The sequence below is a fragment of the Enhydra lutris genome, unplaced genomic scaffold (genome assembly GCF_002288905.1).
Source record: "Enhydra lutris kenyoni isolate GAN:26980312 unplaced genomic scaffold, ASM228890v2 scaffoldscaffold98, whole genome shotgun sequence".
Classification (NCBI taxonomy): domain Eukaryota; kingdom Metazoa; phylum Chordata; class Mammalia; order Carnivora; family Mustelidae; genus Enhydra; species Enhydra lutris.
Window position 1 is genome coordinate 727,932 of NW_019154182.1, and position 24,140 is coordinate 752,071.

At 55.3% G+C, this 24,140-nt stretch overlaps 1 protein-coding gene and 1 long non-coding RNA gene across 4 annotated transcripts; one reads left to right on the forward strand and one right to left on the reverse strand.

Annotated features, from left to right (window-relative positions):
- Positions 1 to 2,019: 2,019 nt before the first annotated feature.
- LOC111139294 (FOS like 2, AP-1 transcription factor subunit) lies at positions 2,020 to 23,337 on the forward strand. Of its 3 annotated transcripts, none has more exons than XM_022491532.1 (4): positions 2,020 to 2,769; positions 12,766 to 13,017; positions 18,155 to 18,262; positions 20,691 to 23,337. In XM_022491532.1, exons 1-4 carry the CDS (start codon positions 2,671 to 2,673, stop codon positions 21,207 to 21,209), a joined length of 978 nt encoding a protein of 325 aa, XP_022347240.1. In that variant the 5' UTR covers positions 2,020 to 2,670; the 3' UTR covers positions 21,210 to 23,337. The 3 variants fall into 3 exon arrangements, with proteins under 3 accessions (XP_022347240.1, XP_022347241.1, XP_022347242.1); XM_022491533.1 differs by lacking the exon at positions 2,020 to 2,769 and adding an exon at positions 3,708 to 3,975 and having other exon boundaries at positions 20,691 to 21,267; XM_022491534.1 differs by lacking the exon at positions 2,020 to 2,769 and adding an exon at positions 4,649 to 4,711 and having other exon boundaries at positions 20,691 to 21,267.
- LOC111139295 lies at positions 19,563 to 21,311 on the reverse strand. The gene is made up of 3 exons (XR_002640083.1): positions 21,260 to 21,311; positions 20,674 to 20,744; positions 19,563 to 19,720 (listed from the first exon to the last, which is right to left on the reverse strand). It is a non-coding gene; the product is annotated as an uncharacterized LOC111139295 (long non-coding RNA).
- Positions 23,338 to 24,140: the final 803 nt, after the last annotated feature.

Here is a 24,140-nt window from a genome sequence, read left to right on the forward strand (position 1 = left end):
CAGAGTTGGGGACTCTGCCCGGAGGGCGGCGGGCGGAGGTGTGAGGGGTCTGGCCAGCTTCGCCTCGGGCGTCCTTGGGGATGGAGCTCAGGACAGAATGTGTTTTATAGCTGTAAACAATGACCCCGAGTATTGTTTGGGATTACCGTATCTTGGGGCCACTGGGGCGGCCAGATGCCGCCAGCCGTCCCGGAAACGCCAGCGCTTTATATAGAGCCCCGGGAAAGCTTTGAGTTCCCGGCTCTATTTTTCTTTCCTAGCAACTCCCCCACTTTACAGATAAGGAAACTGAGGACCGGATCTGTGACGTGTTACAACGCACAGCGCTTCACCAGGGCTCATGGTCTTCACACATCTTCGCGTCGGGTCCTCACAAGGACCCTGTGGGGGTACAGGTGGCGCCTCGTAAGAGCTGGGTAAACCGAGACTAAAGCAGTGCCTGGACCAGGACCCAAGTTCCTTGACTCCCAGTACAGTGCTCTCCCGGGTCGTCTCTGCAGAAGAACTGAAGTTCCAGAGCTGGCAAGGGCCCTAGAGGGTCATCTTTCCCAACCCCTTCATTTTACAGGAAGAAACCGAAGCCCAGAATGGTTAAGGGACTCGCCCAAAGTCTCACAGCTCATAAATAGCACAGTCTGGCGTTCGTACTCCGAGGTCTGTGCTCTTTAACCCGCACCTCGCCCCGCCCCACCAGGCGAGGCGGGAAGACCCTGGAGTCCAGACTCCTCCTTGCTCCCTGAACTTCCCTCCAAAACAGCTGAAGACAACGTTGGGGCACACCCTCTCCCGGGCCTGCCTCCCTCCCTCCTCCTCTCTTTTATTTTTTTCCTTAATTCTTAACAGTCGAGTTTGCTTCTTACGTCCGCTTACTATTAGATGCGTCCTAATTGTCCCGCACACAGGGAGGCCGGAATGTCTTGACTGGTTAATTTCTTCTTCAGGGTTACTCCTAACAAATTAATTGTAGGGCCGGGAAGAAAAAAAAAAGTGTGTGTGTGTTCGGGTGGGTGGGGGGAGCAATGGGCACCCAGCCACGCAGGGAAAAATAGGCAGGTCGGCCCCGCCCGGCGGCGCCGCGCCCAGCCTTGGGCCGGCCGCAGGGCGGCGCGGGTACCCTGCGCGCCCAGGGCGCCCGCTGCACCGGGCGGCGCCGCGGAGGGCGCCGAGGATCGCGCTTGGCCGCGCCCTCCCTGAGAGCAGCTCTGCGCGCCCGGCTCCCGGCCTCGCGGTGGCGCCGCACAGAACCGCCCGTCTCGCTCTCCAGGCTGTGATTATTTTGTAAAACCCGGCGCCGAGGCCCGCGCGGCCGCACTCGGGGGCCCCGCCCCGCGCCCCTTCCCAGGGCGGTGGAGGGGAGGGGGGAGGCCGCGGCGCGCTCGGGAGCCGGCGAGGGAATCCCTCTCCCTCCACGTCACCCGAAAGCGAGGGAACCCGCACTCGCGTCCTCTAACGCAAATGACCATCTTTGGCAACGTGCGCCAATGGAACAGACCAAGGGCGCTGGGCTCGGGGGTGCGCGGGGGTGGGGAAGGGCCGGGACCGGGGCCGCCTCGGCGCCCCCAGGCCGCGCCGGCGGTCCGCTCCTGCCCCGCCACCGCCTTTCTTCCCCGCGCCGGGTGTGCGACTGGCGTCAGCGCGGCCGGGAGCCGGGGCACGGAGGGGAGCGCTGCGCCCGCCTCCTCCCGAGCCTCTTCCTCCTCCTCCTCCTTCTTCCCCCCCTCCGCCTCCCCGCGCGCTCCTCCCTTGCAAGGTGGAGTCTGGGGTTGACGTGAGTGAATCCACATGGTACAGGGGCTGGAGAATAAAGAGTGTGGAGTTGAACTCGTGCCATTGTAGTGACTCATCTCGGGCAGAGCGCAGGGGCTCCGAGCGAAGCGACGGGCAAGTGAACGGCGCTCGGCGGGCCGGGGAGAGAGGCAGAGAGGCGCGGCCGGGCGAGGCAGCCCGTCCCGGAGCGGGCGCCGGGGAAGGGGTGCAGTCGGGGGCCGCAGCGGCGGTACGGGCAGCGGGGCCGCGTCCTTCTCAGCGCCGGCTCGGCTGGAACCGCGCGGGCCGGGCACGGGCTACCTTCTCCCCGCAAGTGTCCGAGCCGCTCCGAAACTCCGGCGGCGAGTCGGCCACAGGAAGTTTATCCTCAGCTCCTTTTCTAAAAGGAGGAAATAGAAGTTTCTCCCGGCGGGCAGCCTTTCTTTTCGCCTTTTTTTGGTTTGTTTGTTTTGTTTTTTTCTTTGCCCTGTCTGAAATCGGGGGGCCCCCGGACCTGGCAGCCGTGATCCGCCGGGCTCTTATTCTTTTTTTTTTTAATTTTCAGTTTTTGATCGGGCCGTCTGTCCCGGCTGGGCTCCGGCTGCGCGCGGGAGCGGGAGGGCGCGCGCAGGGGAGGGACCGAGGGACGCGCGGACTTTTAGAGGGAGGGACTGGGGGGCCCGCCGGTCCCGCGGCGCTCGGAGAGCAGGAAAGCAGCGCAGCGCGAGGCGCTCGGGAGGCACGGTTCCTGGGCTGTCGCCGCCTCCCGTCCGCACCCGCCACCGTCGGGGAGCAGCCCGGGAGCGAAGACCAGAGCCCGAGGCGCGGCCGGCAGGGAGCGAGCCCGCAGCAGCCGGTGCGCGGCCGCGGCGAGGGCGGGGGAAGAAAAACACCCTGTTTCCTCTCCGGCCCCCACCGCGGATCATGTACCAGGATTATCCCGGGAACTTTGACACCTCGTCCCGGGGCAGCAGCGGCTCTCCTGCGCACGCCGAGTCCTACACCAGCGGCGGCGGCCAGCAGGTAGGTGCGGGCCCCGGGTGCACCTGGCGGCGCGGGCGGACCCCCGCCCTCCTCTCGCCGCCACTGCCTCTTTTGCTTTCTTTTCCCGTTTTTGGCTTGGGGAGAAAAATTCCTACGGGGTCACCATTGCAAGTTTTGGATTTTCGTGTTGTCCTGCCCACCCTTCTCCCCAAACACTTTTTTTTTTTTTTTTTTTTTTTATTGGACCGAGGAGTGGGCTTGAAGAGCCGGCAAACCCTTTCCCTCACTGTACATCTTACCCAGACAAGCTCCTGGAATTGCAGCTCCCCTTCTCCGGAGCCTAACTCCTCTCCCAGAAATCCCTCCCTCCTCCCCACCCCCGTCACTTCTCCGCGGTGGGAAAAAAAAAAAAAAAATCTTTGCACCCACTGGTCCCTCCCGACATCCAAGGACTCCGTTGCTGCGGGAGAGCCCTCTCCCTCTCTTCCCCTGCTCTCCATCAGTATTAATTTCTGAAAGAGGTTAGGGATTTGAAAACATGGTTAGGCTCCTTCAAGTAATCCAGAGCGACGGTGAGGGTTGTCGCTCTGGGAATAGGGTGCGAAGGTCAGGAAGGAGGAGGTCAGCCTTGATAGGCTCGGGCCCTGCGTCTTTGTGCCCCTGCGCCCATCCATCTCCTGTTGGGGTCAGAGAAGGAGCCTGTACTGCCACCAGAACGGCCCCTTGAGGGTCTGGGGAGGGGTACCTGGGGCAAGGACGCCTGCAGAGAGAAGTGGGAGGGGTGGGGGGAGAAGAGAGCTTGCTTAGGCTCCTGGGTGGTTCTGGAAGCGGAAAAACAACTTGTTTCTAAAGCAGCCAGACTGGTTTGCACTGGAAGGATTGTGCCTGCGATCTGTGTCTGTAAATACCAGAAGGGTGCTGGTGGGGTAGTGGGGTGTCTGCCCTCTGCAGCAGCTGCCCCCCACCCCCACCCTCAGGCTTCAGAGGGAGCTGGCTTAGCAAACAAGGCCACTACAACCCGAAGCCCATCTGGGTCAGGATCTGCGGAGTCTCTGGGCAAGTTGGCTACAGCAGGAGTTGCCCTGGTAAGGCAGTGGCCTTGGCCTCTAGAAGCCAGCCAGCCAGGAGGGACTGGGGTGGGCTTCCCCTGGAGGGGTGGATCCTGCCAGAAAATAAAATGGAAAGACAGCTCTCTTTGGGATCTGAAGAGGGATACCTTGTTGCGAAGGGGTTCCCCCGTACTTGGTGAGTCCCCAGAATGGCTTTTCTGTATCTCCCCTGGTGCCCGCACAAGCACCCACCGTAGAGAACCTAGTCGGTGCATTGAGGGAGCATTTGAGGCACCCTTTATAATGAGCACCAAGGTGATGAGTTTTAAATCTTATTTAAAAAGTGCTTTTGCTCGCTTTCCAGTCCCGTTGGTGGTTTTAATTGAATCCAAATATCCTTAAGCAACGGGTCGGAGTCATTTATACCCATTCTCTTATTTTCCAATTCAGCAAGCTGCCAAAACGTCCTTCTCCTCCTCCCTGAATCTGAAAGAGATCCTTTGATATCTTGTCTGTCCCTTTTGCTGCCGTTTTCCTGGCATTTACCACTGTAATATGACAATCTTGCCGCCTGGCTTTGCTCAGACCCTGGGGCCCGAATGGGAAGTCAGACCGGACATCAGTGCCCAGATTGAATAATCTGTGTGACTAGGGCTTTGAGCCCAGGATGTGAGCGGAGGCAATTCCCTGTTTTGGAAGAAAATCAGACAGGAAACCAGTGCTAGGAAGAAGGAAGAGAACTCAGTCCAGCAGGGTGTAATGGGGCCTCATTACCGAAGCAAAAAGCAGCTGTGGGCTAATTCCTAGCATGCTGTAACACACAAGGATTTTGCAATTAGTAATAACTAGTGCACGGGCTTCTCGCATAGACGCCTGCCTGTTTGGCCCAGCAGCTTGAGTGAGGTGCCTTTCAAACCAGAGGGATCGGCAAGGTAATGCGGCTTTGGACAAGTTTCTCAGCCTGTCCACTCCTAGGGGAAGGAGGTGGGAGGAGGCAGGCGGGGGGTGGGGTGGGGGGAAGGTTTTTCTATCATCTCTCCAACTTGGAGCCAAGCTGTTCTGTGGTCCTCGGGACTGACTTGAGAGGCTTTTGTTATTTCCCAAGTCTGCGCCTGGACCCCACCCGATCTCGGGCTCAAGGTAACTTTATTACATACCAGATACAACTTGTAATCACTTTATTTCTCTGTGCTTCCTTTATGGGGCGGCTTTCCTGGCATTTATGCTGGGACTTCCACCTTTGTAGCGTCTCCTTGGACTGGTCGGTATAAGAAAAGAGGGTGCTCTGGTTTTCCCTTGGGCCAGTGAATATTATTTTTTCCCCATCTGTTTGTTTGTGGGGTCTGATAGTCCCGATAAGTTTGTTGCTGTTTACTCAAACCAAAACTTTCTTTTCTCTAGTTTAATAAAGCTTGATTTTAACACATGGCCATGAGTTCCAGGGACTTCGGAGGGGTGGGGGGCAGGTAACTCTGTGTTGAAACCAGTCTTCTTGTATATGGCAGGAACTCCAAGCATGAAAAATATTTCCTGTTCCAGTTATAGTTTTAATCTCGAAGGTTGGTCATTGGTGATTTTGTTTCGTCAATAATCGTTGCACACACCTCCCCCTCCTGGCATTTCTGTTTATTGTTGTTGTTTTCTTTCTCTTCTGAGTTTCCTAGGAAAACACCTCCCAGATATATGCCTTGCCTGGCTGCCCAACTATTACGGTTTCAGGGCCTGAGCATTACGCAATCAGCCAGTTACACAAACACAGGTCATTTCATAACTTGTTTTCATCAGCTGGGCCCCCTTTTAATGAAAAAACAAAACAAAAACAAGACCCAGAACTTTTCCAAGGTTGCCATTTGTCGGTTCCTGAGATAACTTGTGAAAATAAACCAAGAGGGACAGTTCCTTTCTGGAATCAAGGAATACCAGGCTAGCTCTCTTCTTCGGCAGCCGCCCTTTCCCAAGAGACAGACAGACACACACACACACACACACACACACACACACACACACACACACACACACAAAATTCCCCGGAGTGAACTTTTGCCAACTGTACCAGGCTGGGACATTCCTCACATCAAAGAACTTTTACCAGAAATGACTGTGATTCCCAAGTCAGTCCCAATCACACCTCTCTAGTGCCCCCTACGGGACATTCTTAGAAGAACTGTCTGGGGAAGGTATTTTTCCAGCCCCAGACAGTGTTAACTTGGTGAGTTTTCGGAATTCTTAGGATTTTTTTCTTTTTAATTTGGGACAAATAAATGCCATATATCTAACAGCGGTTAACTAGGAACTGCCTGACTTTTTGAAATGCAGGTTTTTTTTTTGATCTGTTCTAAATAAAACCTGTTTCAAAAAGGAGTGCGTTTTTTCTTTCCCTATTTTGATGTTTGTCTTTTCTTTAGGGTGCCAGGAATTCAAATTCCCAAGGCTTGTTTTCTTGAGGTGTTTGTATTAGGACACAGGATTGGGGGGGGTTTCAGAATTGGTGGGAAGGTGGGAGGTGTATATTAGGGGTTTTGTGCACCCCCCCCCGGGGTTTTTTGTCTCTGATCTTGTAGACGTTGTAGATTAGGATCAAACAAAATGTTATCCCAGGAATTTGTCTGTTCAACTGATTCTTGATGGTGGAAGTCAGTGTCACTTTTTCATCAAAGTGAACGGGGTGAAGTAGCAGTCATGTATTGTCTGAGCGGAGGTTGAATTTTCCTCTCGAAACCCGAGTGCATTTCCATTGCTTTATTTCTGCCTGCCTTATTGTTCAAGGTGAGCGTCAAGTTAGGAGCCTTGGGTTTGTTTTTTTCCCCCATCTTTTTTTTTTTTTTCTTTAAAGATTTATTAGAGAGAGAACAGGAGTGGTAGGGGAGGGGCTGAAGGATAGGGAGAAACGGGCTCCGCATTGGGCAGGGAGCCCTATGTGGGGCTCTATCCCAGGATCCTGGGATCATGACCTGGGCACTTAACTGACTAAGCCACCCAGGTGCCCCTTTTTGTTCCTATCATAATGCAAACACACCAGAATTTACACATCCAAATCACCGTGGTGCCCTTCGAAATTATTCCTGGCAGAGACCAACTACTTCTTTGACTGCTGTGGTTCTTGGTCAGACTCAAGGTTTGACAACACTCCTCTTTTGGAATCACCTTCAGCAAATTCTTTCAAAAACCCTCCCTGCTCACAGATCTTTGTCCTTTGAGGCTGGACTTTGATATTTGGAAGTTATCAAAAGATGTGACTTATAAGGACTCGAGTCTGTCATAGAAGGTCTGGGTGATCCCAGACTGGGTCCAAAGTCCAGTGGGACCCCGAGTCATCTTGGTCTCCCCGCTCAGGAGTCTTCCCTGGGAGAGAAGTCACCAAGAGCAGTCACCAACCCTGAAATAGGCACTTTTGCCATCCCTACTTTAGATGTTTCTTTTCCTCTTGAAACAGGAAGAAAGGTACTGGTTTCGAGAATGCCAGAAGCTAACTTTGTGCTCTATTTGTTGAGAGAAAAAAAATAGCATCATTCCTTTGTGGATCTGGCTCATCCTCTTTTGGTGGCCACAACATTTCAACGTGATGGCAGCTGCCTTGACTGAAGCAAATAGATGTCTTCCAAACCCCACTTGGTAACTCTCCAGCTCACTGGGCCTGAGAGGGAAGTGAGGCGTTCTCTTGCCCAGCACCGTCTCTCTGGCAGGCACTTGGCCACGCTCACCCTGCTGTGGTTTAAGGAAAGATCAGATGCCGTGCACTTCCACTGACTGCAAAAGGGGTACACAGGATAGTAGGATTTCCACTCCCATCCCTGCCATGCTTTGGAGTGGGGTTTCTGGCTGGAAGGGCCCTGGGAGGAAAGAAACTGGGGAAACTGGGTGGTAACTCCATACCAGCCACGTTCTTCTGGCTGTTTTTCTTTTCTTCCTTTGCTTTGTTTTGCTTCACCCTGGTGGTGAGGACCAGGAGGAGACTGTGGTTCTTTTAAGTAAAACTGGGAAAGAGAGGAAGCTGACAGGAGACCCATCACCTGAGAGAGTGTTTGTGTGCTGTGAAGTTGGGGGAAATCCTGAGTTATTAGCAACCATTTCCATTGTGACACAAGTGGCTTTCTTCAGATAGGAAAGGTCAAAGTGCTGTCCAGTGCACACTCTGTGAAGACCGGTTGAATTCCATATAGAAGACTTTGGAATCTTCTCCAAAGAAGAAATAGAAACAGAGAACATTGGAGTCAAGCTGGACCTCAGTCGGGGTGTTCTGGGGTGTTTGAAGCAGGAGTTGTCCCTTCTGCTCTCTTCCCCTGAGCCAGTCTGTAGAAATTTTGGAACTTTTCCCATGCTGTGAATTTTTTTAAAAAATAGGGTTTTAGGGGCACCTGGGTGGCTTGGTCAGTTAAGCGTCTGCCTTCAACTCCGGTCATGATCCCAGGGTCCTGGGATGGAGCCCCACGTTGGGCTCCCTGTTCGACTGGGGAGCCTGCTTCTCCCTGTCTCTCTGCTTGCCCTCCCCCTGCTTGTGCTCTCTCTCTCTCTCAAATAAATAAATTTAAAAAAATATATATATATATATTTTAAAGGGGGGTTCCTTAAGAGAAAGAAGCCAGCCCCTTTCCAGACATGCATAGTCATACCTGCCTGCCTGCTGAGACAGGTCACAAGTTATTTCTGGGGTTCGTGGCTTGAGGGCTTGGGAGCCCAGTCGAGAATCAGTGTGATGGAGAGATGCCTGGCCGAGTGGATGGGCTGACAACACTGACCCTCCATGCATCTGAAATGCCATTTCTACCCAGCACAGGAATTTCTGGCCCAAGCCCTGCTCCAATCATGTCTGTAGGAAATGAGAACCCAAAGCCTACTTCCTAGACCCTTCTGCAAAAGGCCATGGTTGTAACCCTCATTTCTGAATCCAAGGCCCAGCTGTCAAGTTCAGGAAGGTCATTTTTCCAAATCAGAAAATGCTGGGCTGCAGGGACTTCGACCTGGTGAAGCTGGGAGACTGTAGGGCACTGTGTTCTGATCTGTCTTCCTTAGAGATTGTGGGAACAGGACTGGACAGCCCCACAGCACCCTTAAATAGGGGTGCTTCAGGATAAAGAGGGGTCTTTATGAGGCCCACAAACCCACAACAAAGCTTGTAAGGGCTTGAACTTCAGCTTCTTGGTCTGGAGTTTCAAGCTGGTGAATGAGATTCCCTGAGTTAAAGGAAAAGTTCTCTCTCTGTCTGTTTTTTTTCTTTCGTGTTTCCTCTCTTTATTTTTTCCCCCAACCCTGATACTTAGGAGAGGGAATGGTCCTCTAGAAGGGGGGGTCCCCAAAACACGGCTCCAGTATTTTTGTAAATAAGATTTCACGGAATACAGGCACACCTGTTTGTTTACGCACTGTCCCCGGCAGAGTTGAATAGTTGCGACAGATACTGCATGACCCACAAAGCCTAAAATATTTAGTATGTGGCCTTTTACAACCAAAGTTTGTCACACTCTGCTCTAGGAGGTCCGTGGGGGGCAGTTTGTCCTTTTATAGGCATTCTTGCCCACCCAGAAGTCAGCAGGATGACACAGTCAAATAAAGCATTTAGGGGCTTTGCCAGTCTGGAAGGCCACCCAGCCATCCAGCATCTTCCGTCCTGTCCCTAGAGGAGGGGCTTCCAGGGGGCAGGGGCTGGAGAGCCCCAGGGGACTCAAGTGAGGTCCAGACTTACCTCCTCTATCCCCCCTCAACACACACCTGGTGCTTGGCAGGGCTCACACGGCCCTCATGCCCGCAGCCCAGAAATCCTATCTTGGTTTATGTTTAGTATAACCCTTCCGTAGAGAACGGGGACTACTCCCAGCACGGTATTTGACCGATTCCTGGGTCTGTTGGCGAAGAAGAGTGCCCGGCTGACTCCTGGGACCACAGACTCCTCGCCTCACCTCTTCTCACCTACTTCAGGGTAGCTTTCTGGATAATACCTCTGGAGGGGAGACAAGTCCCATCTCCGGATCTCCTTGAAACTTGTGCGAGTGTCTCAGGGAGGCTCCTGGAGGAGACACAAGCCCTCTTGATCACAGCTCCAGTCCCCTCTGGGGTTGGGACGTTGTTTTCTGTGTGGTTTAGAGCCAGTGTGTTATCCAGATGGCTTTACCTCCCTCCGAAACAAGTTGTACCCGCACTTAGAGGCAGTCATTACCTAGTGCCTTGTTTTTACTGCTGTCTTGTTTTGTCTAGACCAAGCCATAGCTGCAAGGAATCTGGCTGAAGGCCGGGTAGCACGTTCTGGAGACCCAGAGCGAGGGCCCTGGAGGGCCCAAGGGGCCCCCCGGCGGGGGAGGGGGCTGAGAATCATCCACTTATTCCCAAGGAATCTCAGCCTCCCAGATGTGCTTCAGGTTTTCTGCTTGCTTCCCGTAGGCTGAAAAGGGAGCTCTTTTGTTTGTTGAAATGAGGAGCGATTTTCTTGGAGGGTTTCCTGAGAGAAAAGCTGACCATTCTCTCCCAGAGGGAACCTTCTGTGACCCTCATGCTGGATGCCTCAGGTGTTCTTCAGACCCAGAACCTGGAGAGAGAAATGGAATAAAAATGTTGGGTGGTTCCCGGGAGTGGGACGCTGGAGGTTTTTCCTGGAGCCACCCCAAGCAGAGTGCGCACGCGCAGTGACGAGACGCCATCGTGGTGGTGGTGATGGTGAGGACGGTGCCGCCTTCCATTTGCTTGGCGCAGTGTTTCTCAACCCCCGCTCTGCATGTTAGAATCTCCTCAGGCATTTTTTTTTTTTTTTTAAATACCTTATCAGAACCCCACCCCAGACGTGTTATTTTAGAACTCTAATGGCGAGGCCGGCTCCAACGTTGGTGTTTTGAAAAGGCTCCCCAGAATGTTCTAATGGGCAGCCACGGGTGAGAACCACCGGTGTGCTTTTATAGCCATGATTAGAAGTAGCTACTTATTTAATCCTCATGATGGTGTGGTGAGTTTTGTGTTCGGATTCTCCCTCCCAGAAGGGAAACAGTCCTCGGTGATTCTGCAAAGGCCTCAAATCCAGGCCTCCTGCCACCTCCCCCCTCCCATCCAGCCCCCCAAGAGAAACGGAGCTGTCTGGGCCTTTATCCTTCTGCACACTCAGCCATACTTCCGGGCTTTCAGTACTCTGCCTCAAGGCCCAGCTCAGTTGTCCATGTTTTCTCCTTGAAGATCGTTTCCCGCTTGGATTCTTCCTTGTTCACTGCATCCTTCCTATATACACACACACACACACACACACACACACACACACACACACAGCTCAGTCAGCTCCTGATAAAAGCCAAGTTGTCTTTGCCTTCCAAGATGACTCAGAATCCTTTGTACTGGGCAGCTCTTCTCCTAGAATTCCAGAATCCATTGCACGGGTAGCTTCACAGAATCCCAGGATTCCTTGCCCCGGTGGGTCTCCTTGTGGAATCCCAAAATCCCCTGTGCTGGGTTGTGCTTTCTTCACTGAACGCCCTTGGCCTGAGACCCTGGGGCATTCTGGGAAGTGAGGCAGAGACATCCCCCCTGACCCAGACTGGGGCCACCCAGCTAGTTGGCAGGGGAACGAGCAAGGAAGGGGCCCCAACTCCCTCAATTACAGTCAGGGGCTCTAAGTAGCACTTTATTTACACAACAGGAACCCAGGTGTCATCTGTCACCAGGGACAGAGACAAGGTAGCTGGCTTTGCTACTAATACTTTTATTTCTGGTTGGTCTGACCAGGCCAAGAGAGGGGGGATGCTATAGTCCCCATGACGATAGCAGGATTTTATCTGGGGTCAGATCTATGGCCTCTTCAGGGAGAGGGACGGTCTGTAGGGTCTCTTGGCAGGGATGAGCTGATGCTCTGAGGGCAGTAGGGGTGGGTACCAGCACCTGGGTCTGGATTTCCAGGAAGCAGAAAGCAATGCATGGAACCTTGTATAGCACCATGTGTGAGAGCCCTGTCCTCTTTGTCAGGCTGAACCATATTTGAGTCCTGACCCACCCCTGCTTAGGAGCAGGGTGACCTTGGATAGGTTACTCAATCTCTCTACGCCTAAATTTCTGCCTCTAAAATGGAGATAATGGTAGTTCTTACCTCAGAGGGAGAATTAATCAGATAATTGAGGTCAAAAACTACCACGGTGACCCATCATTTAGTAAGTACTCAGTAAGTGACATTATTATATTCATCATGTCACCTACCAGGTTAGGGAGGAAAGGATTTGCAGAACCTATGTGTGGAAAAAGGAATCACCTGAGGAGGAGGGCTCCCACTGGGGCGCTTTCCTCCTGAAAAGCTGGAAGCCAGGGAGGCATGGGGGCAGGGAGGTCTTTCCCTTCTCCCTCCTCTCACTTTCTAGTAGTCGGCCCTGAAGAAGGGCCAAGACCAACTGCTGAGGAGCGTGACCCATTTTAGTGTTTCTACTCTGTCATCATCTTATATTTTAAATAGAATGCTTCCTGCAGTATGTTCCGGAGAGTTCTGCAACATGGTCTAGGCATAAATTAAGAGACAGAAAACTCTGAGCTAGCAGCACTCAAGTCTCACACAGACACATCTACGAACGCAGATAGGTTTGTCGGTAGGTAGAGAGAGACACGGTGCGTCTGCTCCAAGCCAGATGGCGGTTGAGGGCCAGGAGGAGGACAAGGGCACAAAGGCTACCACTTTTCAGTCTCAGGAGTTGGAGGGCACCTTTTCATGGACCTGGCCTCCCCCTGGATGGGGTCACAGCCCCATCTTACACCTATTTGGAAAGTAACAAAAGCAGACACAATGAGCTTCCTGGTGATCATTGTTGCCCCAAAGCTGTTGGTTTGCAAATCTCCTCAAGGGGTCCCCAGCCCCAGTACCCTGGGGGCTAATTGGCAGGTGACCCAGAGGCTTATGAGGCCAGGGGGAGGGCTGCTCTGCAGATGTGGGCATAGCTAGCCCTGAAGGCCCCTGGGAGGGCCTGCTGAGACCTTGAAGTCATCCTCTTCTGCTCCATACTTACTGGTTCAACACGGTTTTCTCTCCTCATTTCAGAAATTCCGGGTAGATATGCCTGGCTCAGGCAGCGCCTTCATCCCCACCATCAACGCCATCACGACCAGCCAGGACCTGCAGTGGATGGTGCAGCCCACGGTGATCACCTCCATGTCCAACCCATACCCTCGCTCGCACCCCTACAGCCCCCTGCCGGGCCTGGCCTCTGTCCCTGGGCACATGGCACTCCCGAGACCCGGTGTGATCAAGACCATTGGCACCACTGTGGGCCGCAGGAGGAGAGATGAGCAGGTACGTCTCAAATCAGTGGAAAGCAGACACGTGGGGGCCTTTCAGGGCCTGGTAACACACAGTGTTTTTCTGTGGTCTGCTGGGGAGCTGGGTCGGTGTCCTGGGAGCACCGAGAAGAGGGAATTCGGGACCAGGGGCCCGTGACCCTCCTCGTGGGAAGCAGAGCTGGAGGCCTGAGAGTCCGACCTGGCTCTGTCATCTTGCTCATGTCGCTGAGACTCCCCAAGTCTCAACTCCCTCAGTGCAAAATGGGGATAATGGTGCCTATCACATAGGACTCGTCGCCATGCAAATGAGACCATGTGTGGGAAAACAGCGCTGCGTGTGATGCGATCTCAGCAGACAGGAAGCAATGTTGGGACTTACCTGCAGGGGAGTCCTTCCCTGATCCATGGCAGGACACACAGCCAACGAAGCCCTAGCCAGAAACTTTTGGGAGTTAGCCCTGCATTGTCTCCTGGTGTCTGGTGTAGGGGAAACACTCAGCAGACCTGAAGGGTCACCCTCCAGGCCCACAGTACTTGCCTTTCCTCCTTGGCGTCCCAGGCCTCCAACTTGAAGCAGAAGCCCATTTCAAGTACCTACAATGCCCCTTCCAGAAGGGCAGTGACTCTGGGGTCTTTGGAGACTGAAAGCATGTTTGGGGGTGGGGGGATAGCAGGTCAGATGTCGGCTTTTTTTGCCCTCTGAGGGCTCAGCTTCAAGAAGGCATCTCCCTGGCAGGGAGGGACACGAGACAGTGTGGGCTGCTGCTCCAGACACCATCTACCACTCCTCCAAGGCATGCCGTCTCTATCAATAGGGAGCCAGGGTAGTGATGGGCCCCCTGATTCCCAAAAGAGAAATGAGAATCATGCATAAAAAGGGGAGATGAGCCTCCTAAGGGCCCCGTGGATCCCCCTTCACAGACGATACAACCAAAGCCTAGACAAACCTGCCTGAGGCTACTTGGCAAGACTATGGGAAGTCTGGATTAGAACCCAGTTCCCTGGACTCTCTGTACAGTGCTCTTTCTACAATACCATCTCACTGTGGATCCAGGGAACGGAAAATACTTTAGCGGTGGGATCCTTTTTTCAAATGAAACATTCACCTGGTGAGTTACTCCTCTCCATGTCCACCTCCGTCCACTTGCGCTCTGAGATCCCAGTGTTCCCATACAAGGATCTTTCACACATGGTCCCCCATGGATAATCACGGACCCAGTGCCAACCCAGGATACTGAGGACTGCAAGGATCCCTGCTCTGAGGAACCGGGAGCATTCATAGGATCTCTATTCCTCTGAGGATAAAGCTGGGCTTGGCCTCCCCGACATGCTGGTTTGTTCTGTTAATGGCAGGACTCAGCGCAGGGCAAAGCATGATGGTTGTTGGGCTTGCGCTGCTGGGGCAAGTGGCTACTATCCCCTGTGCTGTTGCTTTCCAAATTGTAGATGTAAACATTGCAGTAGCCGTGATCGCACTGTCCTTTAAATTACGCTTCCTTCGGGAGCCCAAGATGTCAAGCTTTATAGTCACCGATGACCTGGATTCCATTCCCCAACTTATGTAAGTGACCTCAGTGAGAGCGGGTTTTCAAAAAAGCAAGATGTGCTGAACACTCTGCATTCTTTTCTGGGCCTAGTTCACACCTGATTTAGAAGCTTGCACCTGAAATAGACTTTGAAGACTAGCTTTTCCAATTTTCCCTCTGTACCCATTTTACAGATGAGGAAACAGAGGTCCAGAAAGGAGAAGGGTTCTGTTGAGGGTGATGCTATGAGTTAGTGGCTGAGCCGGGGCTGGAATCAACCTCCCCTGACCTTCAGCCCTGTGGTTTTCCCACCATACCACCTAGGCGTGCCTTAGGACAATCTGTCTGGAGAATTTCCTTCCTTTTCTGAGAGGGAGGGAGAGAGCCAGGAGCATTTTATCCCACATCAGTCAGGAATTCAGACAATCAGCCAGCAGCTTGGAGGAAGCCTGGACAGTAGCATCCTTGAACCTCGGCTCTTTGCGTCCCTAGCCCAGGGGTCTTCCTCTGAACTGACTTCCGCCTGCTTGACCTCCCCCGCCAGGGAGAGGAGCCTGTTCCCCAGAGCCAGCACGGTGCCTGCCTGCCCTCCTCAGAGCCTGCCCGCCCTCCTCAGAGCCTGCCCAGAGGCTCCCTCTGAGGCCCGTGGCGGCGACTGAGGAGGCGGGGAGCCGAGGGTTTGCGGCTTGTGGGTGTGTCCGCGGTGGTGCTGACACACTCACGTTGTGACCATGTTGGTGTCACCACCCCTCTACACTTCCTATGCTGACAGCTCCCACAGGCTGCCCCATATCTTACAGATAGGGGAGAGACTTCTAGGCCAATCGGAAGGCCAGAAGTTGTCCGGAAGCCCCCAGAGGGGAAGGGAGGCTGAAAGGGGCAGCAACCGGCTCCGCGCCTTTTCTGGCCCTCATTAGTGACGGATGACGGGCTCGTCTGGGCCTCAAGGGGAGCCCCGGTAGCCCTTTGAGTAGTGAACCCTGAATGCAGGACTGCAGGGGGCCCCGCCGGCTCTTGGTAACTGTTGGGCTCAGGGTGAGACAGGTTTGGGAGCAGCACAGATTCAGGGCCTCAGCCGAGTGGCCTCATGACCTCAGCTGGGCAGCCGGTCCCCACACAGAGCAGGGTACCCAAGTGGGTGGACGCTGGATCTCCAGTTCACCTGGACTCTTACAGGGCTCTGAAAAAGCATCAGCGAGGAGACCTCTGAATTAGTCTTCTCCCTTCTAGCACTTTCTAGGTTAGAAAGGGCTCGCACACTGCATCTCATCTGATCATCCCAGAAACTCTGTGGAAGGCAGGGCAGGTCCCAGTAATCCATATTCTAAATGGGAAATCTGAGGCTCAGAAGGTTGGGTGATTTGTCCGAGGCCACACAGAATGGCCCCGTCGGTGTTCTGCACCCAGGCCGCCTTAGACCTCCCGGAAGAGAGAATGTGGAGCCTTTGGCTCTCCCGGGGAGGTGGAGGGTTTCAGAGGCTGGGACTGAGGCCGGGGCTGGAGGACGGAGGGGCAGCTGGGACGAAGTGTGGGACTCTGAGAGCAGGCCTTTGCCGGGGGCCTCACAGGGGTGTTGGCAGCTGGGCGGGCTCTGTGGGCCGCTCCTGGAGGCTGCTGCAGGGGGAAGGCACACAGCGGGGGTGGAGCTGGTGGGCGAGGGGAGCTGGGCCTGGTTCTTAACCCCAGTGAGGTGGGGTCTCAGAGGCGGTAAAGGAACCTGGGGAGGATGTCCTAGGAGGGAAGGAGGCCCACGTCGGCCTTGGCGGGAACGCAGCTCAGCCAAAGCCGTGGGAGACAGGGACCTGAGGTACCAGGAGGCCGGCAGTTCTCCCTATAGCCTGCCAGGCTTCCTGCCTCCCTGTGGGCCACACGCCTTGACTACTAGGGGTGGGGGGGTGCATTTGCAAGTTGAGAAGGTGTGACGAGCTTCTCTGTGCTCAGGGGGCCCGAGGCCTCAGAGGGACTTGACGTCTGAGCCGTCAACTGGTATGTTTCCGTGCCAGCGTTTGGAGAATTTGATGTGGGACTCTGGCCTCTTGGTTGGGGCCACAGGGCTTCCTCAGTGTAGACAGGGATGGGATTGTCCTCTCCAAAGCTGTGCCCTGCTCTGCTCTTTTGGACATCACAACAACAGACCTGCAGGGCTATGGGGAGGCCTGGGGACTCTGACCTGGGCCCAGCCAGGGCCGTGCCTCCCTCCCTCATGGGGCTGCTGGCAGTGGAGGCAGCATCTCCCAGTGGGGCAGCCCTTCTCACGTCCAAAAGTGGCTTTGGCTTTTCCCCTATGTTGTCCCTTGAGGGTGGGATCCAGATCTTATACCCCATAGAATCTTCTAAGCCCCCAGGACTATGTGTGTACTTGGCACGTGGTAGGGACGCCATCATTGTCTGCAAACAGCATGGGATGGCCTTTCTTTTGGAATTACTTTCTGCCTTGGCCCATGGCCTTGTGTCACCTTTGTGTGCCAGGGGGCACTGGGGTCACAGGAAGGGCTATATGTAAACAGAGCTTTGACTTTGAGTCTCAGAGCAAAGGTCTTGCCCTGGGGCATGAGTCATGGGCCCCTAATCAGCCTCCCTGTGAGGAGCTAGACTGTCAGCTCTGCATGGGTGTCTTAGTTCATGTGGTTCTCTGATAAATCTTGAACCCCTGAAACCATGCCTGGCACCTTGAAGAACTTTCTCGTTGGTTGAATGAATGGACATGGTGGGTAGCAGGACTGAACGTGCCTGACGGTTCCTTTTCCTTTTGCCTGTCCTGTCCAGCCTAGCCTTGTGCTGGGCGCACTCTCGAGTCCTCTTGGTTGAATGGTGGGGCAGCTGGCCCTCTGGGGTGGGGAGAGGACGCTGGGAGAGGCATCCTTGGCCTACCCCCTGGCCATAGTACATTTCCCCCAGGGTGGTTCTTACTCTGGGCCTAGCTACTTAACCAAATGGGGATAATGAGGCTTGCCGAGCTGGCAGATCGGTGGGGAGGAGTAATTAGCCAGGGTTTGGAAGAAGCTGTTTAAGTGGGTGGGGCCAGGCCTGGCTGGCATGAGGGGACCCTGGGGATGTGGCCCCAGCTGCTGCTTCTCTCTGGCCTTGGCCAGGAATCAGGGCCGATGTGACAAAAGCTATCATCTTGCCTAGGCTGATGAGTCCCTGACACGTCGGTGTCTTGGTCTCCCCTCAGATATGGGATGTCACCTTCCAGGCTGGGTCCAGCTCTCAGGGCCCTCCCTGGGGGTCCCAGCAGTGAGCTGCCGATTCTGGGACTGCCGAGCCCAGCCACACTCCTCTCGCCTTTCTCCCTCCTTGCACACACAGTCCCAGAAGGGCTTCTTTCCTTCTTTCTTTAAAGATTTATTTATTTATTTGAGAGAGAGAGAGAGCGCGCGTGCGCTAACAGGAGTGGGAGAGGGAGAGAGAGTGCCACGTGGACTCAGTGCTAAGCATGGAGCCTGATATAGGGCTCGATCTCATGACCCCGAGATCATGACCTGAGCCGAATCCGAGAGTCAGACACTCAACCAGTGTGGCATCCAGGTGCCCCTCAGAAGCGTTTCTTAAAATACAGCGAGAAAGCAAAGCTGCTGAATCATGGACCCAAACCTAATCACAGTCCTTGACCTTGGCCTCTAGCTGTCGCCTGAAGAGGAGGAGAAACGCCGAATCCGGAGGGAGAGGAACAAGCTGGCCGCGGCCAAGTGCCGAAACCGCCGCAGGGAGCTGACTGAGAAGCTGCAGGCGGTGAGGAGCCCTGCGTGGGGCGGGGGCACTTCCAGCGGGGCAAGAGCAAGGGCCTCGGGGCTCCTGGCCTCCCAACCTCTCCTTGTCCCCTAGTGGCCTAGAGAGGAGCCAGTGCAGATAGAAAGGGTCCTTCCTTCGAGCACACAGGTTTAGCATTGCCCTGATGGAAGGAGAGAGAGGGAGGGAGGGAGCTGGCCTTCGGCACCAGGCCGGGCCCCAGGAGGGACCCAAACAGCCTGCTGGAGCCTCGCACCCTCTCTCATTCAGCCTCTGAGCATTCCCTGCTCTTGAACCTTCTGGGGCCCCTGGGTGAGGGATGGCAGAGGGAGCCAGCACGGGCCCAGACCTGCCCCCTCCAGGGCTGTTTCCCAAGGTTCCAGCCGCCCCCGTGCCTACGACCCGCCAGAGTGGCCCGGGCTAGCTTAAGGGAGCTAGTTTGGGCAGGGGGAGACCTCCCCCTTTCAGCTCAGCAGGGGTTTTGAAGCTCTCTGGGTCTCATGGACACGGTCACGGTCACGTGCTAGCGGAGTTGCACTCTCCTGGGGTTTTCTCATACCCTTCGTGGCAGAAGGGTTCCCCACCTCTGCAGTGAGCCGGAAGCTGCCACCTCGGTAGCTCCCTCTGCCCTTGTGAGTCACTCTCCCCTGCTGCCTAATTGCCCACACCTGGGGGCTGTGGCCCTGCCCTTCCCTCTCAAAAGCCTGACCTGACCAACATCACGTAACGCCCTCCCGAGCTAGCCATACAGGATGGGCCGAATGGCGAGGGGAGGAAGCCTAAAGCCAGGACTGACTGTCCCTGGTGGAATGTTTTCAAAGTGAGCAGACAAGAGACTGTTGGCGGTTTTTACCGTGACCGGCCAGGGAGCGGCTTTGGAAGTCCATCACCTTGCCCATCTCGTGACTTGACTTAATGCTCCCAGTACCATCCCCCTGCGCCAGCTTCCCTTCATCCATCCTGGAGCCCTCGCTCTTGGGGACAGAACGTGTTCATGTGAATTTCCCGTAGACGGCAGGGATGTCTCGTGGAGGTGTGTGTGCGAGCGTGGGGAGGACAAGCGGGAGCTCTCCCGCACTAGGTGTAAAGATTCCTTAGTGATCAGTGCTCCCCGGGTAGACTCCCCCCGAGGGAGTCCTCCCCACCACTAACTTTCTAAGGAGGCAGGTCCTCTGGGTCTACCCTGGGTGCTCCCCACCACTAGCCCCAGAATAGCCTTTCCTCCGGGGCCCGCTGCTTTCCTCCCGTCCCTCCCCCAGAAGCCTCACACCCTACTCCCCCGCCACCCCACCCGCCCCAGCCACCCAGGCCCCTGAGCCACATCCTCCACAGGAAACCTCTCATAAGCTCATGACGTTCGTCAGACCCTTGAGACAGATGGAAACTTTTTTTCACCGTGGAATATGCTGTTCTCTGCTCCGTGAGGCTCTGGCCCATACCATCTCATTCTGGAACAGGACTCTGTTAGGGGAAAAGTGGGGAGGAGGCCCGTGACACACACCTTTTTGTCTTTCGCACCCGCTCCCCACCCCCGCCTCCCCGTGGGCTTTTGTGGCTTCTCTCTGGTTTTTTGTGTCAGGGGAGGGGCCTGAGCCCCTTGCCATGGGACCCTGCCAGCCTCAGCCTGCTCTGCCTGTGGGCTTCCTCATCTGTTAAAGCGCGGGGACCGAACGGAATGTTCTCCAAGGGTTCTGTGAGTCCTGAATCACATGCTTCAGAAATTAGAGCAAAAAAGGGAAGTGGGGCAGTGCCAATTTAGCCGGGACTGCTGGAGAACTTCCTGCCTGCCCAGTGCCGTCCTCAGCTGGTGTGTGCAGCTGAGAGGCTGGTGTGGACGCCACCGCAGGCAGCTGGACCAGGTTGAGGGAGTATGAGGAGGAGAGAGGGCTGGGTCTGCACGCTGTGCTCCTGTCCCCTCCAGACCTCATTGTAACCACCCCCTCCACGGGGAACTGGGGGCAGTCCTGGCACTGAGGCGGCCCGGCATGGTAGCATAGGGACCCTAGAGTCGGATACATTGGGGTCAAGTCTGGCCTACCCTACCTGCTTGCTCTGTGACATTGGGGGCAAATTAACAAACCTCTCTGAACCGGTTTCCTTATCTGCAAAATGAGTTGATTGAAAACACCTGCTCTAGGAAGCTTCTGGAGGCTCGCTCGCCCTCTATCAGTGGCCGCTAATTATCATTTTATCCTTCCTCCAAGCCGACTTTCCACCTTTCTCAGACCGGAGTTTGAGACCTAAAAGGCATCCTGAGCCCCCAGGTGTTTGAGAAGTGGTGGGGTCTGTGGCTGGGGGGCCTGAGTTGGCTGCTTTCACAGCTCTGGGTTTCCCTTTTTCACCTGGCTTCAAACCTCCTGCCCCACCCCCCCCCCCCCCAGCAGGTCCCTGGCAGATTCCTGCCCCTTACTCACCTCTCTTCCCTCTGCAGGAGACAGAGGAGCTGGAGGAGGAGAAGTCAGGCCTGCAGAAAGAGATAGCCGAGCTGCAGAAGGAGAAGGAAAAGCTGGAGTTCATGCTGGTGGCCCACGGGCCTGTGTGCAAGATCAGCCCCGAGGAGCGCCGATCGCCTCCCGCCTCTGGGCTGCCGTCCCTGCGCAGTGGGGGCGGGGGAGTGGGCGCCGTGGTGGTGAAGCAGGAGCCCCTGGAAGAGGACAGCCCCTCCTCCTCATCGGCCGGGCTAGACAAGGCCCAGCGCTCTGTCATCAAGCCCATCAGCATTGCTGGGGGCTTCTACGGGGAGGAGCCCCTGCACACACCTATCGTGGTGACCTCCACGCCAGCCATCACTCCAGGCACATCAAACCTCGTCTTCACCTACCCCACCGTCCTGGAGCAGGAGTCGCCTGCGTCACCCTCCGAGTCCTGCTCCAAGGCTCACCGCAGAAGCAGTAGCAGTGGGGACCAGTCATCAGACTCCTTGAACTCCCCCACCCTGCTGGCTCTGTAACCCAGCTCCCGGGGGGTCCTCATCACTGCCTTCTTCCCAGGGACCAGCACCTTCAAGTGCTCCAGGGCCGTGAGGGCAAGAGGGGGACCCTGCCAGAGAGCTGCCCGGCTCTGGGGAGACCTAGGTGGGATTTTGCTGGAGGACTTCAGCGATCTCTTAGAAGTCATGGGACCTCCTCCCTTTTTCATCTTGCAAAGCAAATCCTGTTTCTTGAAAAGCCTTGGAAAACTCGGTTTGGTGGACTCAGGCATCTCTCCGGCTTCTGAAGAGCCTGCGGCTGGTGTGGACCGTTCCTGTCCCTTTGTTACGCTACGTCTCTGGAGTGATGGTGTCCTTCCCCGCCCCACCCAGCATGCTCAGTGCCTTTTGGTTTCACCTTCCCTCTATTCACCTCTTCCTCCCCCCAGTGTCAATTTCACTTCCTCTTGGTTTTTATCAAATTTGCCATGACATTTCATCTGGGTGGTCTGAATATTAAAGCTCTTCGTTTCTGGAGATGGGCAGCAGGTGACTGACTCTTCTGCTGGGGCTGACTTTCCAGAAGGGGACAGTCAATGTGCAATACAGAACCTTCCCTCCCTTGACACTCCCCGGTCCACCGCCATCTCCAGGACCACCAGCAGGGCTCCCTGAGCTCTCGAGGAGATGCTGCCATCACTGGGAGGCTCGGAGGACGCGTCCTCCCCATCCTCGGACACAACTCTTTGGAGGAGCGGCTTGGCCAGAAGACAGGGTGTGAGTGAGACAGACGGAGCACAGGTTGGGTTTGCCAAATGCCTAATTACCAGGCCAGGAATAGTGCCAACAAGCCACACAGGTGTCCTAGCCAGCTTCCCTTTACCTGGTGTCTTGAGCAGGACGTTTCCTATAATTACTGCCTTGCCATCCTGCCCCTGGACCCTTCTCTCTAGACCAGGGAGGCGTCCCTCCCTAGGAACCACACATCACTCCAAAGTCCCTACTGGCTCTGCCCTCCCCCAGTCTGGCTCTCAGGGTGACGCCACCCACGGAGATTTAATGAGCGTGGGCCTGGCCGCTCCCCAGATTGCTGCCCAGTGGCCCCTCCCCAAGCCTCCAAGGCACTTTTGCTGTGGATGGAAAGGCAGGGGAGGAAGGAGGGAGGCAGAGTGGTATTCGCCTCTCGGTGAGCTGCCCGGCCTTGTCTACCTTCTATGGTCACCTGCTGCCTGACGGAGTGCTTTCTCTTTTACATACTCCTTCCCCCGGAGTGCTCCTCGGGTCCAGCCAGCCAGCTGTGAACCGCTGGCCCGGAGCTGTCGCTAAGGCTTGGGGCTTACCTGCCATTCCTGGGGCGGTGGGGGGGGGCAGCTGCTGAAATCAGAGATAAGATGTGTTGCTTCCCACCGCGGGAGAGGCGCCCCCCTCCTATGGGGCTGGGAGTGGGGAGGGCGTCCTCCCGGCCTCCTGCTCCCTGCCTCCCATACCTCTGAGCCTTTCTCTCCCTAGGGCTTAGCTCTCTGGCTGATCTGGGATGGGCCTCTGCTGGGCTAGTGCTCTGGGGGAGACCCTGCTGTTGTGATTCCGCTCTAGAGATCATTGTATGATAATTTAAAATTATATAGATATTATTTAAATCAAACCCAGTGGGGGTTAAACTTTTAGACTCGGGAGGGAGAGAGAGCATGTGAGAGAGCAAGCTGTTTCACGTTGGCTCACTTGCCCCCCTCACACACCCAGGCCTCGAGCGCTGGTCCTTACTGACTGCCCATCCCCCCTCCGTGCCCGAGAAGGGAGCACACCGAATGGAGCGGCCGGGCCCGGTGCTTAAAATACCCAGCCCGCTCTGACTGCAAGTGACGTGTGAAAGGCTAGGCCACGCAGAGAGAGGAGATTAAAAGAAAATACTCTTAAAATGTTATTTCCCACATTCCTTAGCTATGAGGCTGCCCTCCCGGTTTCCCAGAGGTTCTGGGAGGGGCACTGCTTAGTAGACTGGGCAATTGAGTTTCTGGCTTCAGATTAATCGAAGAAACAGAAGTCAGCCAGGAACAGCAGGAGGTGGGCAAGGAAAACTGGGGGTGCCCTCAGCTCTGAAAGGCTTAATCATCTCAAGCGGTATTTGTGGCCAATTGGGAGCTATTTGCTGCTTTTGCATATATATATATATTTCTTAAATGAAGCTGCTTTGGTGTTTTATTTCTAAAAGTCCTTTTGTGCCCCACTTTCCTCAACACTGATCCCAACCAGGGCAGGCCACAGTCTGTGACTCGGGGCCAGGCTGGACATTCCTGAGATGGAGCTTGGCTCTGGTTCAGATTTCAGGCTGTGTTGGCTTTGGGACCAGCGGAAGGCAGGAACTCCACCACCCCGTAGGACTTTAGCAGCTCCTAAGCTGTCCCATTCAGGACCTTCTGGCTTTGTTCTAGGTCGAGGTTTGGCTTCCCCCAAAGCCAGAGGTTATTTGGGGAAGGCCGAATACGCACCCCTAACTCATGAGCATGTCCTCCTGACTTCTTCTGGCTTGTTCTCTGAGTTCACGCACACACACCCTTGCTCCAGGATTACCAGCCACCAGGCCTGCCGCTTTCTCCTCCACAGCTCCCACTCCAGGAACAGCTGCGGTTGGGGGTGCCTTCGTGCTTGGGCTGGGAACCGCTGGGCCTCCCCTGTGTCCCCAGCCATGAGGCAGCTGGTGCGGATTCCAGCTGGGCTGCAGGCAGCTCTGGGACGGCATAGGGCAGGCCCTCCTTGACAGGCTAGTGTGAACCACACCGTCCTCTCGGCCACCTGGCTGGCCTCTCCGGGACCAGTTCTCCTTCCTGGCTGAGTGGACGGGGACAGCTGCTGACGCAGGAACGAGAGGAGATCCCAGGTGAAGCTTGCTTGGGCAATGGCGGAGCCAGCTGTAAGCAGAGAATTCACGGGGGAAGTTTTCAGAAAGAAATCATTGTTCTGCCTGTGAGAAAGGCC